The sequence below is a fragment of the Contarinia nasturtii genome, unplaced genomic scaffold (assembly GCF_009176525.2).
Source record: "Contarinia nasturtii isolate CC-2019 unplaced genomic scaffold, AAFC_CNas_1.1 Cnas_scaffold_3807, whole genome shotgun sequence".
Classification (NCBI taxonomy): Eukaryota; Metazoa; Arthropoda; class Insecta; order Diptera; family Cecidomyiidae; genus Contarinia; species Contarinia nasturtii.
The window spans coordinates 1-21069 of record NW_022201104.1 but is presented as its reverse complement, the minus strand read 5'-3'; the positions used below and the strand labels follow the sequence as shown (position 1 = coordinate 21069).

General features: G+C 32.3%; 2 protein-coding genes across 3 annotated transcripts; one reads left to right on the top strand and one right to left on the bottom strand.

Annotated features, from left to right (window-relative positions):
- Positions 1 to 9063: 9063 nt before the first annotated feature.
- Positions 9064 to 9646, bottom strand: LOC116350180 (histone-lysine N-methyltransferase SETMAR-like; the record flags this gene model as incomplete). The annotated part of the gene is made up of 2 exons (XM_031781912.1): positions 9368 to 9646; positions 9064 to 9306 (listed from the first exon to the last, which is right to left on the bottom strand). Coding segments are annotated over exons 1-2 (522 nt in total), but the record flags the coding sequence as incomplete, so codon positions are not given.
- Positions 9647 to 14261: 4615 nt separating this feature from the next.
- Positions 14262 to 17277, top strand: LOC116350179. Of its 2 annotated transcripts, XM_031781911.1 has the most exons (4): positions 14262 to 14367; positions 14509 to 15872; positions 15951 to 16776; positions 16837 to 17277. In XM_031781911.1, the coding sequence occupies exons 2-4, from the start codon at positions 14535 to 14537 to the stop codon at positions 16911 to 16913; spliced, it is 2241 nt and encodes a 746-aa protein (XP_031637771.1). In that variant the 5' UTR covers positions 14262 to 14367; positions 14509 to 14534; the 3' UTR covers positions 16914 to 17277. The 2 variants fall into 2 exon arrangements, with proteins under 2 accessions (XP_031637771.1, XP_031637770.1); XM_031781910.1 differs by having other exon boundaries at positions 15951 to 17277.
- The last annotated feature ends 3792 nt before the right edge of the window (positions 17278 to 21069 follow it).

Here is a 21069-nt window from a genome sequence, read left to right as displayed (position 1 = left end):
AACCTTCTATAACCAAGATTTTAAGTTTTTTCTTTCTTAAATTTTTATCAGCGAGTTTTTGTTTGTTTCTTAAAGGATTTGATTTTTTTAATCGGCAATGGCTATGCGTAGACTTCAATTTACTAAAAATATTTTAAAATGTTCATTCAAAAGTTTGAAAGGCGAAACTGTGCGCACTGTAACAAGGGGAATTTATCCAATTCATTTTGAAATCTAATCGTAGTATAAGTTAGTTTTAAAGTAACGCGTACCATGATTTACTGGCATTTGTTTTGAAAACAATGCGGAACCACGCAATGAATCGGTGCTTATGTCTATTAAAAAGAAGCCCAAACAATAACATTGAATGGGAGCAGTTACAATGATAATGACATTGACGGCGTCGTTGTACTTTACGCTTAATTTACGGTCGTTTTTTTATAATTTCCTTTCTTTCCGGGAGACTTTGTTATGTTATAACCAATAAAACACTAATTAATTTTTTTGTGCACTTTTCTAGCCACAATGAAATCCAATATGCTTTTTATTTAATGCTTTGTTTCCATCCATGTTTCATTTGTGCTTCCATCCATGTTTCATCGTCTATTTGGCTTGACGTTCCGTTTCAAATTTCAATCAATCGCCTTTCACATTTTTAGCTTTTCGACCCGAATTTTGTCCATTCGTTCATTCAATTTATTACGATGAATTCAAAACATTACCATCAGCTAAAACAATTCATGTCTATACTAAATGTACAAAAGCAAACAATAGATGAAAAGATGAGACAGATTAAACAGTTAGAATCACTCATCACAAAGGCCAAACATCATCATCATTTATTACTGTTTTACCACATGCCGTGTAACATGCTAATCGCTGTAAATAGAACTCGTCCTAAAGTAATTATTTTAATTATGTGCGTTGGATTCGCGATGGGTAGAACCCATTAACTTGAAAAATAGAATGGACTGCGATACACATACAATTCATCAATTGACAGTGCTGATAAAGTGGGCTGATTCCGTTTCTGGCAGTAATTTTAACAAAATGGTCAGTTGGTTTTGCCAAAATGGACAGTAAAAACGTAATAAGTTCCAGTAAAATTTCAACAAAATGGACAGTTAAATTGTAGAAAACAGGTAGTGATATCTTAAAAAATGGGCAGAGAAATTATATCCAAACATAAAAATGTCCAAAATTGTTGTGTAATTTTTTTTGACTATAATATCTTCCCAAAGCAAAACCGATTTCAATTTATTTTACGAAAATTTAAAATGAATATTGGTTTGCATAGTTTTACGATTGGATATATTTTAGAATATGACGATAAATAAAACAAAATAATTTTTGCAGCGAAGATTCACCAATTTAAAGTTTTCATAAAATGAATCACTCCCATAGTCCTTATGTATGAGAAATTTGGAATTCAAAAATCTACTGGTGAATATTTTTACTTTTGATATTAGAGCGATTCAAATGGTTTTGTTATAGACCAATAACCACTCCAACAAGTAACCTTTTTTTTTGCTTTATGTCAGAAAACTATATTGAACCATGCAGCTAGACATACACTAAACAAATAATTTTACGTTTATTACTTCAGCCACCCACTTCGCGAAATCTGCACTATTATTCGCGGATAGAAAACACATCAATTAATAAAGCGAGCAGGCTTTCAGATTTGAAATCAAATGATTTGTAAAATCAACAAATCATGGAAAAATCATGATTTGAGATACACAATCAAATCAAATAAATCATTTGATTTGATTTGGATGGTCGAGTATATTTTAAATCAAATCAAATGATTTAATTGATTTGAATAGTCTACATCAAATCAAATGATTTCAATTTTTATATTTATTTGAATCAAGAAATCAAATCAATCAGAATATATTTTAGAACATTTTTTCATTGTAAAATTCATTTTGGTCACACTTTACAGTCTTTTAAAAAAATTTCGAAAATATCGTCATTAAACAAATCAAATCAAGAAGAAAACATTTTATTAAAGAAGCCATAAGAAAACCATACAATTATTGCCTAAAACGATAAAAAATAAAATTCACATATAGTTGGCGTCGCATTCTATGCAAACTTGTTTTCCGTTTCAATTTATTTATTGTTTTCTGCATAAACAAAATTACATGTTTGTATATATTGAAAACACTCAATATTACACATTGAACGCACTTATTTGAGCTGTCAAGCAACATTTCCAAGTTGGTCCAGTTGTAAATTTTTGTAAAATTATTGAAAACTTTAAAAAATCGAGGACAATTCCGATTTAATAGAAAATGTCGATTCAATGGAAAAATATGTATTTAATTTTTCAAAACCTAAAAAAATTCTGCTCGCTTCGCTCCCACTTTTTTCCTTCCCTGAATATATTGCATCATACATTTTTGATCTACAAAAGTATGACGTTTTTAATAAAGAGACATTACAAACAATTTTAATTCCAGCCTTTTATTTATTTATTGAAAATATTATGCTTTGATTGAATTGAAATTTTCCAAACAAAAAAATCAAAACTATCAAAATTAAAATAAAAAATTAAAACTCCTAATGGAATTTTTTTCGGTAATATGAAGGGAATTTTTTTTTTTTGATATATTTACTGAAAATTCATAGTCAATTTTATGGAAGTTTTTCGGTAAATATAAAGGGAAATTTTTTAGTTATTTTTACTTTAAAATTTTAGTAAAAAAAACTAAAATCGTTTCAGTAAAAATTATCATCCATATGCTGATAGGGTACCAGTAAAGGTATCGAAGTGTTAGAAAGCGATCATCAATGGAAGAAAACAGACTTTTACCATCAAAAAATGTTTCAAATAATTGTTTAGCACGTTTAACTAACACTAACATATGTCCATAAAGTCTTGAGAGTAAATTCAGGTGTTTATTGCGCTACATAAACAAAATAAAAAATATCAACCAATGCACACGGCACGTTTATCAGTACCTCGGGACTACTATCAAACTCAATTCGATGAAATACATCCATTCGCGATGACGTACAAATTGAATTTACGAAAAAGTGTCTCAAATGGCTTTGGCGGCTAAGTTCAAAACAAATTCTGCATGTGTCTAAAGATGAACCAATCTGTCTTCAGAGCATGTATCGTGTTTCATGGACTTAATATGAATATAAAGATTCTATAAAAAGCTTAAAGTCCGGTCGTATTCCTAATTTAAATGCTCAAACCCTTCAAAATTGTCATCAAGTACCGAAAACCGAGTTGATCAAGCAAAAAATGATTTTTGGTGATGTTTATAGTTACAGCACATCCAAATTTGAACTTAAACAATAGATTTAGACACGATCATTAGGAATCAGCAAAATAAATTACGAAAAAATTCCAAATTGTGTCAAAAATTGGGTGTTTACTTCACCCTATAGCATGTTGTACTGAAAAATTCATCATTTTGGACGGTGAAACATTCGTCTCCAAATTGAGCCACGAATCAAGTGCAAGTGGTTTCTTTTGCATTGATTATATTAGGGCACTACTATATAAGGCTAGAGACATCGACAAACCGAACTTTGATAAACGGGTGTTTGTATGGTAGGATCTTCTTTTAAACGTGTCTTAGAGCCATTATTCAAACATTAAGTGCTGTAACGTAAGGTAAACCTCCATTAGATCTCCATTATCAACCAATTATAATAATTATTGGTGAAATCGATAGAATTTGTTGGGAACTATCTGATTAAAGACAAAATTGTGCTTTGCAAGCAAAAAAAAACACCCTTGAAAAAATTGAAACCCTTAAATTAACTAATTTAAAAATATTATAAGCGTGTTTATAAGTCGATTTATAAGCGCCATCTATTGCGAATTTGTACCATTTTTAGTTATGAGGGACTGGCGCTGATGTCAAGTTTTTTCACGTCGCTCCCATGGTTTATACCAATAAAAAATAATTTAATATGGTGTGTTTGTTATTCAAATGGCGAACGTCTGAATTTACTCTCAAGACTTTATGGACATATGTTATATGCATTTTAAGTTTATGTATGGTGAGCGTACATCGGGAGATGGTAAACAAAAACAAACAGGAAGGGCCAGAAGAAGTGTTAAACAGATTTACTTCTGATTCAAGACGATTAGTTTTTCTCAAAAAAATTAAATGTCCTCGATTTTTATTGCTCTCGCACCTCCCTGATCAAATTTCTGCGACGCCCCTATCATATAGTGTTTATTTTGTCTTCAACGAAAGTCTGGAACTACGGCTCATAAAGTGTATTGATATATTTTTATTTCTTAAAATCAGGAGTTTTCAGCCATTCAATCGGTGCAAATTTCATGAAACTCTGTTACATAAAAACTAACATTTTAGCTGCATACTATGTTGCATGCACAAGTTGAACATATATTGAAAGTGGTAACAACAATTTGTGGCACAATCATATTTCTACGTATCGGAATGGTACCAAATTTATAGTTAAATAACAGCTACAGTGGTTATGGGCAATGCATAAGTTTTCAAAGTAATTGTATACCGAAGCCTGATCGTGCCCGCAGCTAACAACACCTCTAATGCGTATTCCGAGTAATAATTATTTGATCGGTTTATCACGATTGTGACACAAAAGTGAGGTTATGTCAACCAATTCATTTTTATTAATTTAATATTTTTGAATATTGTGCAGTAAATCTCACAAAATTAAAACAACAAAAGATTTTTTATTTTCAAAAATGTAAAAAATTAAAATCTATTTATTTTAACAGTTTAAGGCAGTTTAATCGATTCATTATGATTTTGCCAAACCGTGACGGCCATATTGTTACAAACGTCGATTAGTACTCGGAATACACATTAGAGGTGTTGTTAGTTACAAGGTTTATATAGGAAATCCTATACCATGGTCGAGCTTCGTTGTATACGCGAGAAAAATAAAAAATTTCGTAATGTCACAAGCCCAAGTCTGTGATAGAGAAAATTGAAAACTGGTATCATATATTATCAAAGGCAACAAAAAAACTTTTTTATTTAAATCAAAACTGTTCAAAGGTTTATTTGAGTGGTTATATAATCGGCGGAAAAACGCATTTAAATATAAATGAAGCATCGGACAAATAATCAGAATAAAAATCAAAAATCCCATAAAAAAGGAAAGCAAAAAATATGATGTACAAGTACATAGTGTATATACAAAGAGTCAAAGGGCATTTTATATGTTCGAAAGATTCTCTCATTATCTTGTTTTATATGTATCAGTTTGGTATACTTTTCGTAATTATTGAAGAGGAGGAAAAAAACATTAACTGGTAGCTGTAAATATTACTTAACCAACCCAAATAGAAATTTAAAAGCATTTAGTATTTAGCCTTATGTGTCGATAATTTTCACCCACCGCATATATTTCATTACCATTTCCATTCTCATCCCCAGTCCCTTTCAGAATTTCGAGTTTGCCTCGACTTATTGTTGTGTCAATCCTGCAACAGTTGTTACTTATGTTTTGTTCCTTCTATTGTTGTTGTTGTTGAGGAGGAATAACATCAAGGACAGATAAAAAGTGAGCGAAGAATCAGTAAGAATAAGCTATAAGAGCAGCAAAACCAACAACAAAAGGTAAGTGACAGAAATCCCGAAATTCATATTGACTACTCGAGCTGGTGTACAAATAAAGCGAAATTCGTTTATCCCTATTAACTATTATATTACAAATAATGTAAAAATGAACGAGCATTGTAGCGCACTCGTTCCCGCACAAATACACATACACACATATAGTGCGCTCACCATATCCACAAACATTGTCAATCCGATGTGTGCATTATAATGTATAAAAGATGCCACTCTATTAAAAGTATGCTCTGGGATTGGTGAACCCCTAAAGCGAGTAATTGGTCTATAATCTTTTTGACAGATTGAATTTGCTTTTCTGATTTTATTCGCTTACTTTTCTAATATACATCGCCCTTTGGTTCTTGCGATACGAGTAGTAAAAGCGATTGTATTGTTAGAAGCAAACAGGCTGAGATTGTAGCCAACTACTGTTCAATGCCATCACCGACGCACGGACGAACAATATAAAGCAAAGCAAGTCGTACATTTCATGATGAAAACATTACTCTTTTTTGGCCGTGTTTCTTTGTTTGTTGTTGTTTATTTAGATGTATGAATGATTTTTTGGGCTATTAAATAGATGAGAGAGTAAACATTTTTGGTGTATGAAGTTAAAGACGATGTAACAACTTTGCTTTTATGTATTTAACGTAATTTTTGTTAGTTTTTTTCTTGGCATATTTTGTTTGTCAGTGTTCAGCGTTTTATTTAGTGCCATTCTTTTTTTTATGACGTATCATATATCATAGGTGATGGTGTATTATTTATAGTTTTTTTTGTTTTATTTGATAGAACACTTATGTAAAATGCTATCAAATGAGATAGAAACATCAAAAATCAACGCTATTTAACAATTTGATTTTTTAATGCATAAGTTTTTCTGCCTATAATTTTGAAATGCTCAAATCTTTTATCAACTGCAATTTCAATTCGTTGGTAGAATAAAGTGAAGTCTGAGTGTTGGAAAATAACATACGCATAAAGCATAAAATATTACTTTGATGTTGAAGTGAACCGCAAAGTAGCAAATACAACAATGATCCAAATGAGAAGATTAAACAATATAATACCAATGTTATGTAGGTGGTTTTCGTATGTCCTGTGCAGCAAGTTAAACAGCTGGAAGTTGGAAACAATACAAAAACGTGCCGACATTTACGTACTTGTACACTTCTAATAACCATTTACCCTCGTTTACTGCTTTGATAGCTTCACTTACTTACTCACATTATGCGAATGGAGGTGAAATACAGATTTTCGGTACACAAATATAGAAGAAAGAGATTTAGAAAGAGACAAAGAGGGAAAAAGAGTACTCACATTACACAGTGGAAGATCATAAGCGTCTAAGCAAAACATGCAAACCATTAGACTTAGTGATGATGAGGATGATGATGATATTGATGATATTAGAGATTTAGTGGGTGATGGAGTGTAAAATTAAAATATTTCAGTGAATTCCCTGTTGGTTTTTTAAATTATGTTTGAGTATATTAATATTTGCAATATACGGCATTCTCGAAGCTAAAATGTTACAACGAATAGGGTGATAAATATTTTAAATTCTTTGTTTTGGTAATGTAAATTACTGGGTAATAAGTTCATTTTCACCAAATTCACAAATAAGTAATACTTACTTTGCTTAATCAAACGGAGACTCAAAGTGTTAAAACAAATAAATGAAGTCGAACATGCACCGCTTGGTATCCGATAAGCAAGTGCAGATGGCAGCCTATTAAATTGACAATAAATATGTGGTTAATTTAAATATTTTCTCATATCATTTTTCATTTGAATTTCCATTTTTCCCATTTTATACACTTGATTAACTTAATAGCAACCTCATCGTCCTGTTTTCCATTTGAATAAAAAATATAAACATAAGATGTTTATCTTATCTAAAAATCAGCACCAAACATTTTATACGAACGAATATGAAATCAGCACGAACTGAATAATAAGGGAATAACATTCGATTCGAGCAATAAAACTATTAAAATATTATCTCATAACGTGATCATCTCAAATTCCAAAATGTCTTTTGTTCTCAAATTTCAAACTTTCTTTTATCAACTCAAGAATTGAATGTTAGCTGTGGAAAATACGATACTTTGAATTTTAAATATTGTATATACTTCGTTTTTTTCGCTTTTTGCCCCCTTTTTGCTCTGCTTCCATCTTCAATAACCAAAATGGTGAATTCACAGAAAAATTGGAGTTCTTTTTTTAATTTTCTGAAAATATGCAGCAATTAAAAGCTAATTTTCAATTTTTAACTATTCGAATACTTTATTTTCAAAAATATTATGTATATCTTTGAATGTGTAAACGTTACACAGAAACAAATATCCGAGTACGGTTACTCACACTTGCGGTGTTAGTAGAGAGTCTACCCTTCAAAATGAGTTACGCACTCTATCTAGGGGGTAACCGCGCTTTTTTATCCACCAAAATTTAACTTTATTCCTAAAATCTCATAAAAATTAAAATATCCCACCATATCTGACAATATCTGTAAGTATTCAATCATATCCTAGTTTCTGGAAGTGGGCTTTGGTGGATCCTCAGGATCATCAGAACGCTCCCAGTTCTGGAAGTGGACCCTAAGGATGGGCCAGGGCATTGTCAAACCATAGTCTGGTCCATCCTGAGGATCCACCAAAACCCACTTCCAGAACTGGGAGCGGTCTGATGATCCTGAGGATTCACCAAAGCCCACTTCCAGAACAATTATTAGATCAGAATATCTCACAATATCTCACATATTTGTTAAAAATTGACATTTTGTACTTATATCTATTCAAATGCGCAAAAAAGTTAAAATCTCTTCTTTATCTGCAATATTCAAAAGCGCGGTTACCCCCCAGCACTCTATTTTACTCTAGTTTTGGTGTTAATTTCATCCAAGTGAACACATCATAGTGAAAGAAGAAATACATGTGTAGTCATAGCCGCATACGTTCAACGTACAGGGGGAGGCAAAAGTTTTAAGCCTGATATAACAAGACACGTTGTATTTTCAAATGAGTATATTTATTATTCAAAGTAGTCTCCAAGTACACGAATGACACTTTCATAACGATGCTTCAATGCTTTAATTCCCCCCTCAAACCATTCGGCACTCTTGTCCTCCCATACGTTGAAAATATCGGTTGAAATCTCTTCTTCGGTCTTGTACTGCTTTCCCTTGAGATATCTCTTGGTGTTTGGAAACAGGAAATAGTCGCTGGGGGGCCAGATCTGGAGAATACGGTGGATGGTGAAGTTGTTCGAAGCCGTATTCCCTGATGGCAGCTTGTGCAAACAATGATTTGTGAGCTGGTGCATTGTCATGCAAAAGAAGAACTTTTGGAGTGAGAAGACTAGGGCGTTTTTCTCTGATGACTTTGCGCAATCTATGCATCTGTTGTGCATAATAATAGCCCGTGACTGTGGTGTTCTTTGGGAGGAATTCAACCAATATTATGCCTTTGGAATCCCAGAACACAGAGGCCATTACCTTGTTTGTGGCAATTTGTTTGCGTGGCATTTTCAATGCTGGTTCACCACGTTTGTGCCATTCCATTGTCTGTGTTTTGAGCTCTGGATCATAGTAGTAGATCCATGTTTCATCGCCAGTCACTATACGATCAAAAGTATCCCCTTCATTCCATTCCAACAACTCGAGAAACTCATGTGCAGCAGCAACTCGTTTTTCTTTTTGAGACTTGTTCAAAGTTCTTGAAATCCATCGCGAGCAAACCTTTCTCATGAGCAATTTTTCATGAAGGATTCTAAATATACTTCTCTCTGACACGTCAAACATTGCTGCTAACACTTTCTTTCATTCGTGGATTTTCATGCACAAGGTGTTCAATTTTTTCCACCATATCTGGAGCAGTTGCTTCAATTGGTCGACCAGAACGTGGATCGTCTTCTAATGACTCTCTGCCCCACTTGAATTGTTTTGCCCATAGTTTTACTGTGGCATACGATGGAGCACGGTCACCATAAACTGCACGCAAGCGATCATCGATATCTTTTGGTGCCACACCTTCTTTTGTCAGAAACTTAATCACCGCACGATATTCGATTTTATCCATTTTATAAAAAATCTCGAGGATACTTCGTATGCAATGCTGTTGAAAACAAACGATGACAGATATCAACTCAATTTTTTTTCTAAAATACTAGTGACAGTTTGTACGTGAATTACAGCACAAGAACAATATGTAACTAGTGCCATCTATATGTCAGGCTTAAAACTTTTGCCTCCCCCTGTATCTCTTCTTTCACTACGATGTGTTCACTTGGATGAAGTTAACACAAAAAATAGAGTGAGTAACTCATTTTGAAGGGACTCTCTGCTAACACTGCAAGTACGAGTATCCGTACTCTGATATTTGTTTCTGTGTATATTATTTTAATAAAAGTTTTGGTAAAATAATACATTTAAGTACACAGAGAAAAGACGCGATAGAATAACTATTACAAAAATGTAAAACGTCGAAACACCAACAAGGTTCTGACACAGAGACATATTGACATTTAAAATTAGGAAATGTTCACTGGGAAAAACACAACGCAATCTTATTATCACACAACTTATTTTAAAGCATTTTCTTCGAAGTATTTTTAGAAAATAAAAAAATTAAATGTGCAAGTGGAAAATTAGCCAACATATCATAGCAGACGGCAGTTCATTCGGGTGATGAAAATTAATTTTAAAATTTCATATGAAAGCTTTGAAGATTCTTAATGACGAGAGTGTGGGTGCACACAATTTTGGGTACCTTTTTTAAACTTTCTGGTTTTTTAAAGACATTTTTGTTCAGGCACTTTTCGATGTGCTATTCCATATTGCTATCCTATAAGCAGTATAATATACTACGAGGTTTAACGTTAGTCATGCTTTCTTGACTGACTTTATTTAAATAATGTTATTTTCAGAGTATCATTATTTGCTGCTGCTCAGCATATAACTGAGAGCTGAGTAATGCTGAACTCGTACGGCTAACGCGTACGAAAGGGATGCACGATACATATTCCCCTTTCGCTTCATATGTGCTGCCGTTGACGCTATTGCCGCTGCTGTTTAACTTACGCGTAAAATACAACGGCATCAATGGTAACACACTATACCTTTGCCTCAAGTTAAAAATGTCAATTTTCTTTAGTGCAAGAAAAATATGAATATGACATTTGCACCACAGTTTTTGGTCCATTTTAATATGCGGAAGGAATTTCGAACATATCTTTGCATCCACAAGAATTTTCGTGTCAGGTAAAAATGGTGACAATGTACGTAGGTTGAAACACTCGAAGATCCGTAGGTTGAAACACTATATAACGCTACGTGTTTTAAAGGGAAGTGCATACTTAATTTAAATCAGACAATATCTTGAACTAACTGGTCAGTTGAGCTGACAGTACGTTAGCCAGCTAAATGGACTTAAACAATAGAAGTTATTGTTATAATGAACAATCACTTCTATTAAAACAAGAAAAGTGATTCATCATTAAAACAATAACGTCTATTGTTTTAGCCCATTTAGCTGGCTAACGTAATGTCAGCTCAACTGACCAGTTAATTCAATATATTATCTGATTTAAATAAATCAAATGGAACATTCTAGAAGCTCATACTACTATGTTCAACACAAAGAAGTCCATGGAATTTTTGTCCGAAATTGGACCCGTTCAGCCAGCTATGCCAGAGAAAAAATCTAATCGCAGTCGTAAGCGTATGAAGAGCACAGTTCTCACATCAATAGAAAATATCGCAAAACTCAAGAAAAATCGGTAAAAGCGTGAAGATGCGAAAAAGGAGAAGGAATCGTCATCGTCGTCGGATGAAGATGTGGATTCCTGCATGATCTGCATGGAAAACCTGCCAGCCAAATTAACCAAAAACAACTCAATCGAATGCAACAAGTACCAGCGGCCATTTCATTTAAAGTGCGTTAACATGAGCCGAAGCTATTTCACGTGCCAAAATTGCGACTCGGATGCCGATCTGTCTGACGAAAATTAATGAAATTTCGAATTGAGGCCTTTCTGATAAATAAATGAACAATAAACACTTGATAGCTAGTGTTTTTATTTCATTAATTGCACCATTTTCTCAATTGCAATGTGTGTTTCAACCTACGGACCAATTTTTTTTTTGGAAAAAATCATGTGGTCGGAAAATTGGTCATAACTTTTTTGTTCTTGAAGTAATTCAATTAATTTCTTGGGCAAAAATGTAACCAAGAACATTACCTTTTCAACGATATATGACTCTCCGTAATATTTTCTTTGAGTAATTTTTTTTAGCTAAAAATCAAAACCCGTTTCAACCTACGGACCTCTACCCTATTATAATGATTTTAACTAATTAGTCATAACTACAAAGGCTTGATCATCAATTTGCCTGACTGTGATGAATTATGTACGCAATAGTAAGAATATGGAACAAAAACGAAATTACAAATGGGAATTAATAAATGATGCTGTTTTGTTTCTTGTCAAACAGTGAACTTACCAAAATATAAACATTTCAAAATATTGTTTTATTATTTAAAAAAATGGATAAATCATTCGAAAATTTATAATAATTTGAAGTGATAAAACGGAAAATTACGAAAATATTGTATTTTTATTGCTAGAGCGATGTCACCTGAAATGTAAATGAAAATTTGCATGAAGAAATTGATCGAATGATAATTATTTTTTATCTTGAGATGCGTTGAGAAATCGTTTGTTCATATAGAGGTGAAAAACGTTAACGGCTTTTTCTACTTCCTTTTATTGCTGTTATTATATAATTGTGCTATTTGTATTCTTTTGTATACAATAACCTCTGGTCCAAATGTTTCGCACTGGTGTTAAAAACATATGTAATTTGAAATGTCCCATTGAACAAAATTATGTTCATAACTTGATTTTTTTTTCGTTAATATTATGTTTAACAGCATTAAAAAATATCTAACACATTATGATTTTATATGTTTTGCCTCAGGTTTAATATTCGAACAAAAGGAAATTTTCTAATTGCAGAGTGGAAAAAAGTACTAAACGATCTGTGAAAATTTCAAGAGTAAAGTATATAGGAATCATATTTCCATTTATTCGATGATTTACACATATATTATTTCACATTTATATCAAACAATTCCGACATTAAATTGTAGGCAAGGAAGAGATTAAAATTGAAAAATAAAACGATGAAATGGAAATTGATTCGTATAATCTACAACTGTTTGATATTTATTTGTTGACAATCGTAATAATTGTGGTGTTGAATAAAGTGAAAACGAGAGAATGTTTTTTCTTCTGTTCGTCATCCGTTTAGTAAAACAAACTACAAAAATATTTCAGGCAGGAACAAATCATATGCTTTGCATTTATTATTTAATATGATATTATCCTTTTGAATGTAGGTAAGCGAGAAACGAATTCCCGCCCATATGTATCACCATGGTAACTGTGTGATCCAAATAAAAATTGTTTGTATACCCAACGAACAAATATGTAACGTTTTTAGGACATTTTAACGTTAAAAAATGTAACGCTTTAACCCATTTTTGTGGCAATTTTCGTGTCAAATGGAAGGTAGAATATAGGCATAATGTGAACCACTTTTTCGGCTTTTTCGTGTTGTGTGTTTCGATTGTTTCTCTTTTTGTTATTATATTCTAAGAAACTGTAGCGGCAATACAATGTAAACAAATGTAAATAACATAAACTCGTTGAGTTCATAATATCGTATTCATACGATTGATTTTAAGCAAATGAAATTTGAAAAACAAACCGGAAAAAAAGAGGATGAAAATACAAATCTTACTCTCTTCTCTCTGTGTGTGTTTCGATTGTGCATGAATAAAAAAAAACATTGCGTAGGAATTTCAAGTGACTGTGAAATACATTTATAAATGTACCTTTTTTTAGATTTGTTTGATTTGATTTTAGTTTCAGAAACATTTTTTTATTTTTTTTATTTTTTTTATTTCATAATTCAAATTCGAATTTCGAATTCGAAACATGTTTGAATGTGTACGACATTTGACAGTTGGTAGCTGTGTGTATTGGTGTGTATCATATCGAAGCCGATTTTTCTGATTACATTCAAAATGTGCTTCGTAAACATTGCATCGTATCAATTAATTTCTTTGAACTAAATAGGGATTTTTTCGCATCAAAATATTTTGAAGTTATTGTTAAGAATAAGGTAAGTAATTATGGTTAAGTTGCCATTGTGTTGAAAAAAAAAAACAAAATTCAGTGAATAATAAATGGAATTCTTGTACATGAGATTCATTTTTTGTTTATCGTCATTTTAGCAACGGTTTGGTGTGTTTGGAACGTAACTGTAGAAGTCACTCGATGTCAAATGGAAAGATTCACAGTCCGTTTTGTGACAGTCTTTGTTTTCATTTCAAAATAAAAAAAAACATTTTCATCGTTTTAATCAGGACACAGCGTTATATAGTATAAGAAGTTATTGATTTGAATTGTGATATGAGTGTGTTCTCATTTTTTGTTTGTAACAAATTGTGCTTTGCTTGTAAAAGGAATTCTTGAGAATTATGTGTGAGTGTTTATATTAGAGTATGAAACAATTTGTTTGTCGTCATTTTTGGCTAACATTTGTTCCAATGATTTTGTTTGTTCGATGTTAAACGGATAAATTCACTGTTGGTTTTGAGATTGTCTCTGTTGTTATTTAAAAATAAGAAAGCATTCATAAAATTGACGGTGAATATTCCAACAAAATTTTCATCTGCGGAATATTGGAAAACATTTCATCATTTGAATCAGAATACAGAGTGACATCGTTGAGGTAAGAAGTGATTAATTTGAATTGTGATATAAGTGATTTTCATTTAAATTGTGATCTCATTTTATTCGTAATCTATGCTTTTTTTGTTGCATTTTTTTTCTAAATTTGTGTCTATTTTTTATTTTCGAATAATTTGATCAGTTTTTTGAGAATGAACAGAAAAAGACATGGATGACGACGAGCTCGATGATAATCAACCAGAAGAAAGCAAATACGTTGTAATAAAATGTGGACTTCAAACAATCCTGCGACAACAACATGAACGGATTGAAAGAGTTGGAGAAGTTGTGACCAAAATGCTATTCGAGCGCAGTGTTCAAATGACAGAAGTGGCAGCATTGGCATCACTTTCTATTCTTTTTATTTTGAATGAAGCACTTGATAATGACGATCGTGCATTTTTTTTGAAACCACATCCAAGCCTGTTCATTGCCGATTGTTTCAGAGCGGTATTAAACCAACACGTTAACAATATCAGAAGTCAATATCGGATATTGCCCGAGTTTCGTTTCATGGTAGAAAGAAACAGTGAAGAACAGTTCCGATGGCCAGATGATGAAAAGTTGGGAAATGGTTTGAGATATTTTTATAAACAATATATCACAAACATTCAAACCAATACCAACACATGGTGTGAAAAACGACTTGAGAATTTTTTTCGAATGCGTTGTTGGTATCGCAATCGATTCCACAATGGCTCAAGATTTGATAACATCGACATCAGAAATGCCAAAGAGTTTTCATATCGATTTAAGAATTTAACAAATGGTAATAATGGTAATAATGTGGATCCACAACGCGTTGAAAAATTCAATATTTTAATGAGAGATTTGACTGAAATTGGATGGTCGGGAACAGTGAGTATGAAATTTTTCGCAAAATATCGTTGGTTTGAATCACTGTGGTTGTTCGGTCAAATGCAACGGCAAATAGAAGTGTATCACAGTCATGCCGAACAATGGCATACCATTCATGAAATGTTTCGTAACAATCCGAACTTTCAAGAGCCAACAATCAATCGACCACCAAAAATAAGCAGTTTTGCTCTTATACCATTATGCGACTACCATTTGAAAAACGTGCGATTGGACATTAAGGACTTGTATTATAAAATTGTAAACGAGCTTGATTTGGTGCCTTCTTTTCTCAATACGCGGACCAACCGGATGAATAAGAGAAATTTAAAGTACTACACCCAAACTGATCGATCAGGTCTATGGAATATGTTGTTCGATGTCGGTGAAATAAATAAATTGGGCAAATCGAAATCATTCCATCATCAGATTTTGACCGATAGTGTTTCAATATCCATAATGTACAAGAAACCACAGCGACAACAACGACCACAGCGACAACAACGACCACAGCAAACAACCCAAGCGAATCGGGGGCCGGAAAAACTCATTGGCAAGAAATACATCATTGGAATCGATCCAAATGAAAAATCGTGGTTAACTGTAGTGCGTCGCAACATTCAAAAAACACCTGATGAGCCGGCTGTTGAGGTAACATATTTTGAAATGTAATTTGAAATGGTTTTGAATAGAAACTCATAGTTTTTTGTACCATTTTGCATTTTGAAGGAAAACATTATAATACCAAACCAGCGTTTTCATTGGGAAACTCAGCAGAAAAAACGAGACAAAGAAGCGAAAAAGTTGGCTGGATGGTTTGATATCGAAGAGAAGGAACATCTCAAAACATACCCATATCGTCCACCATCACCACGTAATTCAACATGGAAATCATACATTGAATATCGCATTAAAATGTTACGAAAAGGAATGGCAGCTTATGCGACGCGTGAATATGCACGACTGGATTTAGACCATCACATTCGCTCGACCAGAGTAAATGATCAAATCGCCGTGTGTGTGACAAACAACAAACCGTCGTTGGTTCAATTTGGTGCTTGGGCGATGAAACCCGATCGACCGTTTGGAATAAAAAAGCGTAAAAGATGTCCGGGATCGCGTAAGTTTCGTGTGAGCATTAAGAAACTTGGACATTCAGAAGTTGAAATGCAAGATGAATGGGGAACATCACAAACATGCGCGAATTGTCAGGAATGCTTTCCAAGGCACACAAAAGATGATCGATTTAAAGTGTGCTACGATTGTAGAGCGAAAAAGATTGATGGCCTGCCAGATTCAGTCGCTGGACTGCCAGATATCATTGTGTCAACGGTCAACAGACGTGTTTTGAGAAGAAAACGTGCAATTATTCAGCGACAAATTATCGATGGCAATCGTGAGGCTGTGAACGAAAAACTTCAGACTGGGCGTTTAATGTCAAAGGTTAAAGTTACCTACAAAAATTGGCCATTAAATGTTGATGATGATGATGTTGTTCCACAAACAGTTACTTGGCACCGAGATATTGTTGCAGCAAAATGCATTATGCTCAAAGGTATGAATCAATTGGAAACAGAATATTCATTATTTAATGTATTTGCTTTAAATTACATAGGACTTTGCCGGATCTTTGATGTACCATTGCCAGTTTCATTGTTAAGACCGCCGGACCAAAACAACAATGTCAACTAACAAACATCATCAATTAATCATACATTCAAAAAATTACATAAAATAAAATATTTTAACTATTATAGTTAGCGTAGCTAGACATGAACAGACTATATAAAGTCTTGTGGTCTAGTTGTACAATAGTACAACATTGTACGGAGGGGGAGTGCCCGTAGGTGAGTAAAGTTTTTAATTTAAAAAAAGTATTTTATACCCAGTTCAACTGATATTAATGGTTGTCTTTCCCTTTTTCCATGTTTTCACACCTGAATGTTCCACCATGCCAAACCTATGGAAATGACTGAAACTACACACGAATCTAACCCCGAAAACGACCGTCAATATGTGCTTCATAATGGATGCATTTGCCCTATCAATTGTTTGCTGGGTATCTCTGTATATGATAGAATAGTCAAATAACAAAAATCTTTTCGACGTGTGATGGATATTTTCTTCTCATGTTCCTTTTTTCAATTGGATATCAAAAAATCTCACGCATTTGACTTTGGCTTTTGCCATAAGAGCGGAATAAAAACAGAACACAAATATAACAAAAGTTATTATTATGAAGTGGCTTTTGATTAAATACTTGTTATGAATTTTCAAGTAGGTTTTTTGAATGCCAACAACACCGAAAAAATATAATTTCCATGAATGCAACATAATCTTGCGTGCTATTGGACGTTGAATGTGGCATAAAGCGTACGTTACATTGATCATTTCGACTCATTGACATTCAAAGGACGTTTTTTATCGGCTACGAAGTTGCGTTAACGTCAGCACATAAAAAAAATCAACGGATATGCGAACAGTATTTAATACATATTTAAAATCATGGAAAACTATAGTAGCAGCAAATCCAATTGAGTTAAATTAAAATCACCCCTAAATTGGCACGTGGCCTGTAGCATTGAGTGCTCATATTCCCATACGATGAAAACAAAATATAATCATCAAACTACAATGCAACCAAAAAGCAACGTATGTTGTGTACAAATAATGTAATTATAGCTGTTTAGTGAGTTTGATTCAATTTGCTTGTTTTCTTTTTTGAGACGCACATTGAAGGACAATACAAATGGATATTGCGATAAGAACCACACAGCCACCATTCATAAACTTAAACAACATAATCTATCTATATAATGTTCAAACGATTCGCATATACATGCACACATCGGTTCTGCCATTATTTTCGATTGCTGGTACTTCAGTTTATATGATGATACACGGAAACACCGTACAGTTAGCGTCGGCATCACAAGTTCACTCAGATTGAATTTCAACAACGCTGATATATTCATTTAACCGTCAGAATTTTATGCGCGGGGTGCATATATCGGACTATTAATATAGTCACAAATAAATTATGGTAAAGAATATAATTATGGTAAAGAATAACATACAACATATAACAATTGTTGATCAAACAATACAATTTTGCACAAAAACGAAACTAAATCAGTAATAATTATACATTTTTACTCATTACTATCATTTAAAATGTTAACAATATGGATTTGCAATCGGAAACAATTCTATGGATAATTAAGTAACCTCAACAATGACCGCGTGGGAAAATATTTCAAAAGATTTGAAATGAATGTAGTCGAATATGATTCTTTCATAGAATTGAAAAATATGTTTATTTTTTGTTAGACATTGACGATAAAAGAAAGTCAAAAAAATAATTTTTTGAACAAATTACCTTTAAATTGAGATCATTCACTTAATTAATTTTATCATTCATTGTCCTGTTCTTATGTTCCACCTCTCCTTTAATAAAGTTATATCCTAATTATCAAAAAAAAGTTAATCATCACGAGTTGAGACGTTGCACAATTTACGTCAAATCAATTTATCTTTGTTAAATGTTTAACGCCACATTATCGAACATTGGCTATCGCTATTAACTAGATTATTTCATGATTTCAGCTTTTACATGATTTCTTTTTTCAAACATTCTTACGTTAAACAACTTCAGAAAAATCAACCTTAAGTTAATTTAAAGAGTCGCCCTCTTTGCAATTTTCAACTTTCATTCTTCTTCATTTGTTTCTGGGATCTTTTTTATGCATCAAATTATTGCCACCACGATCTTTCACTGTCAATTGACTTTAATGTAAGAAGATTGCTTTTAAAGCTACGTAATTTTTAAATGTAAATATATATTATTATTCATTTTAGTTCAAACAGTGATATACATTTAGAAATGTTAAATATGTCAATTAAATAAACAAGAAACCAAATTCTTACTAATAAAATATTTAATTTTTATGTACACAGTACTCTCGACTTCAAAACCATAGTCTTCGTGCGTTCTTTTGACAGCTCCAATTGGCCGCTTTGGTTGACTTATGAACTGCATTGATTTACATATAATTATATGTCTTTAAAGAGCTTCCGTATAGGGCAGCCTTGAAGCAAGGGCGAAAATACTGTAAGACATAACTGCAACATCGTAGTTCATATAATGTAATCTAGTACAATTCCAATCAATTCAAAAAATTCCAAAAAATTCAAGCACACAAGTAATACACATTTTTTAGAGCATTCACAAGCGATCTGATATTCATCTGTGTGAAAGAGAAATAATTTAAAAACAATATTTTTTGTATTTTGCAACATACTTGCTCACAATTTTAATATTACAAAATATTAATTGAACAAAATAACTGAATCAATGTCATAAAAATATGCAAACGCACAAGATTTTATATATATTTCTTCAACACACAAAATTTGTTAGTTTTGATATGTAAAAATCTAACCTAACTTCGGTCCAATATATTTTTTCATCTTCTGATTTGTGTAGAGATTTTGTTTAAATATGAAATTGTGTCAGCTTCTTAGAACACCTTTCAAAAATGTAAAAAAGATTTAACAAAATCAACAAAAATATGTGCATTGAATTTTAATTATTTCGGTTTGTATGTGTTTCGTTTCTCTCAGTCAGTGCTTTAAAAATTCCTCATTACTAAATCGTATTACTTGGTATTTTTTCGGTATTTTTATTGTACTTGATCGTATTACTGGTATTAGACGTATTTAGTACTTTCCCTCTTGCGGCAATTGTACTGACAGTTCTTTCAATGAAGGCCAAAAAATTATTAATTCAGACTTCCAAAAAATCCCTTTCTCTCCCAGCTATCTTGTAACACTGCTTTATATAAAGTATAATAGGTGAAAATGTCTAATCACAGCGGACGATTAGCAGAAATTCTCTCCTTTTTACTTTGAGTTCATGCTGATGCAATGAAGCAACGTTCCGAATATACAAATGTATATTAAGTTTATATTCACAGTACACAGAAAATATATCTACCAACTATTTTCGTCACAAAATTGATATCAGAAATTTTGTGTTTCAAATTTTGATTTCGTCACTCGTTCTTCACCTTGATAGAGGTTTTTTATTTGATAGAATATTGCGTTTACTTGAGATGAATTGTACTTTATCTGAATCAAATTATTTACATTTGTAAATATTATCTTAGAATATAGAATATCTAAATCTTAACTTAAACTTATAGAAGTTTTATCATGAAACATTGTATGATAATCTACATCCTTGTGGAAAAACCGGGTAACAAGTGAATCGTTCTCCTTTACCTAGAGTTGATCAGAAGAAAAAAATGGAAAAAATGGAAATTAATCAATAAGTAACGGAACAGAATGGAAAATTAATCGAAGGAATGGATCAGGAAAAGATCTCTAATACAGTAGCTTTTTTATATGAAATCTGTCACACTAACGCCCTCACTCTATCTTTTGGCGAACTAAACAGAATAAAGTTTAATATAAAAGTAAAGTCTCCATCTGGATATTTTATACAGCCGGTTATAAATAAAATAAATGAACGGAATAAACGAACTTAACAGAACAGAATAATTCGCACGAGTGTATGACAAGTATGTAAGAGAACAATAACATTACGTTTTGTATCTATCTGTCAAATGTCACACTCACACTTATGAGTTTACGTATGGAGATTTTAACAAAATCATTTCTACAAGATCTACACACTCTACACCCGAGGCTTTTTAAGTTAAATTAAAACGCATATAAATTTATGTTTTTTTTAAATAGAAATTATCTAATGCTAATTGTGCTAACTTCACTTTCAAAACAAAAAAATGAAACAATTTATTAAATTATTTTTCAACAATTTTTGGAA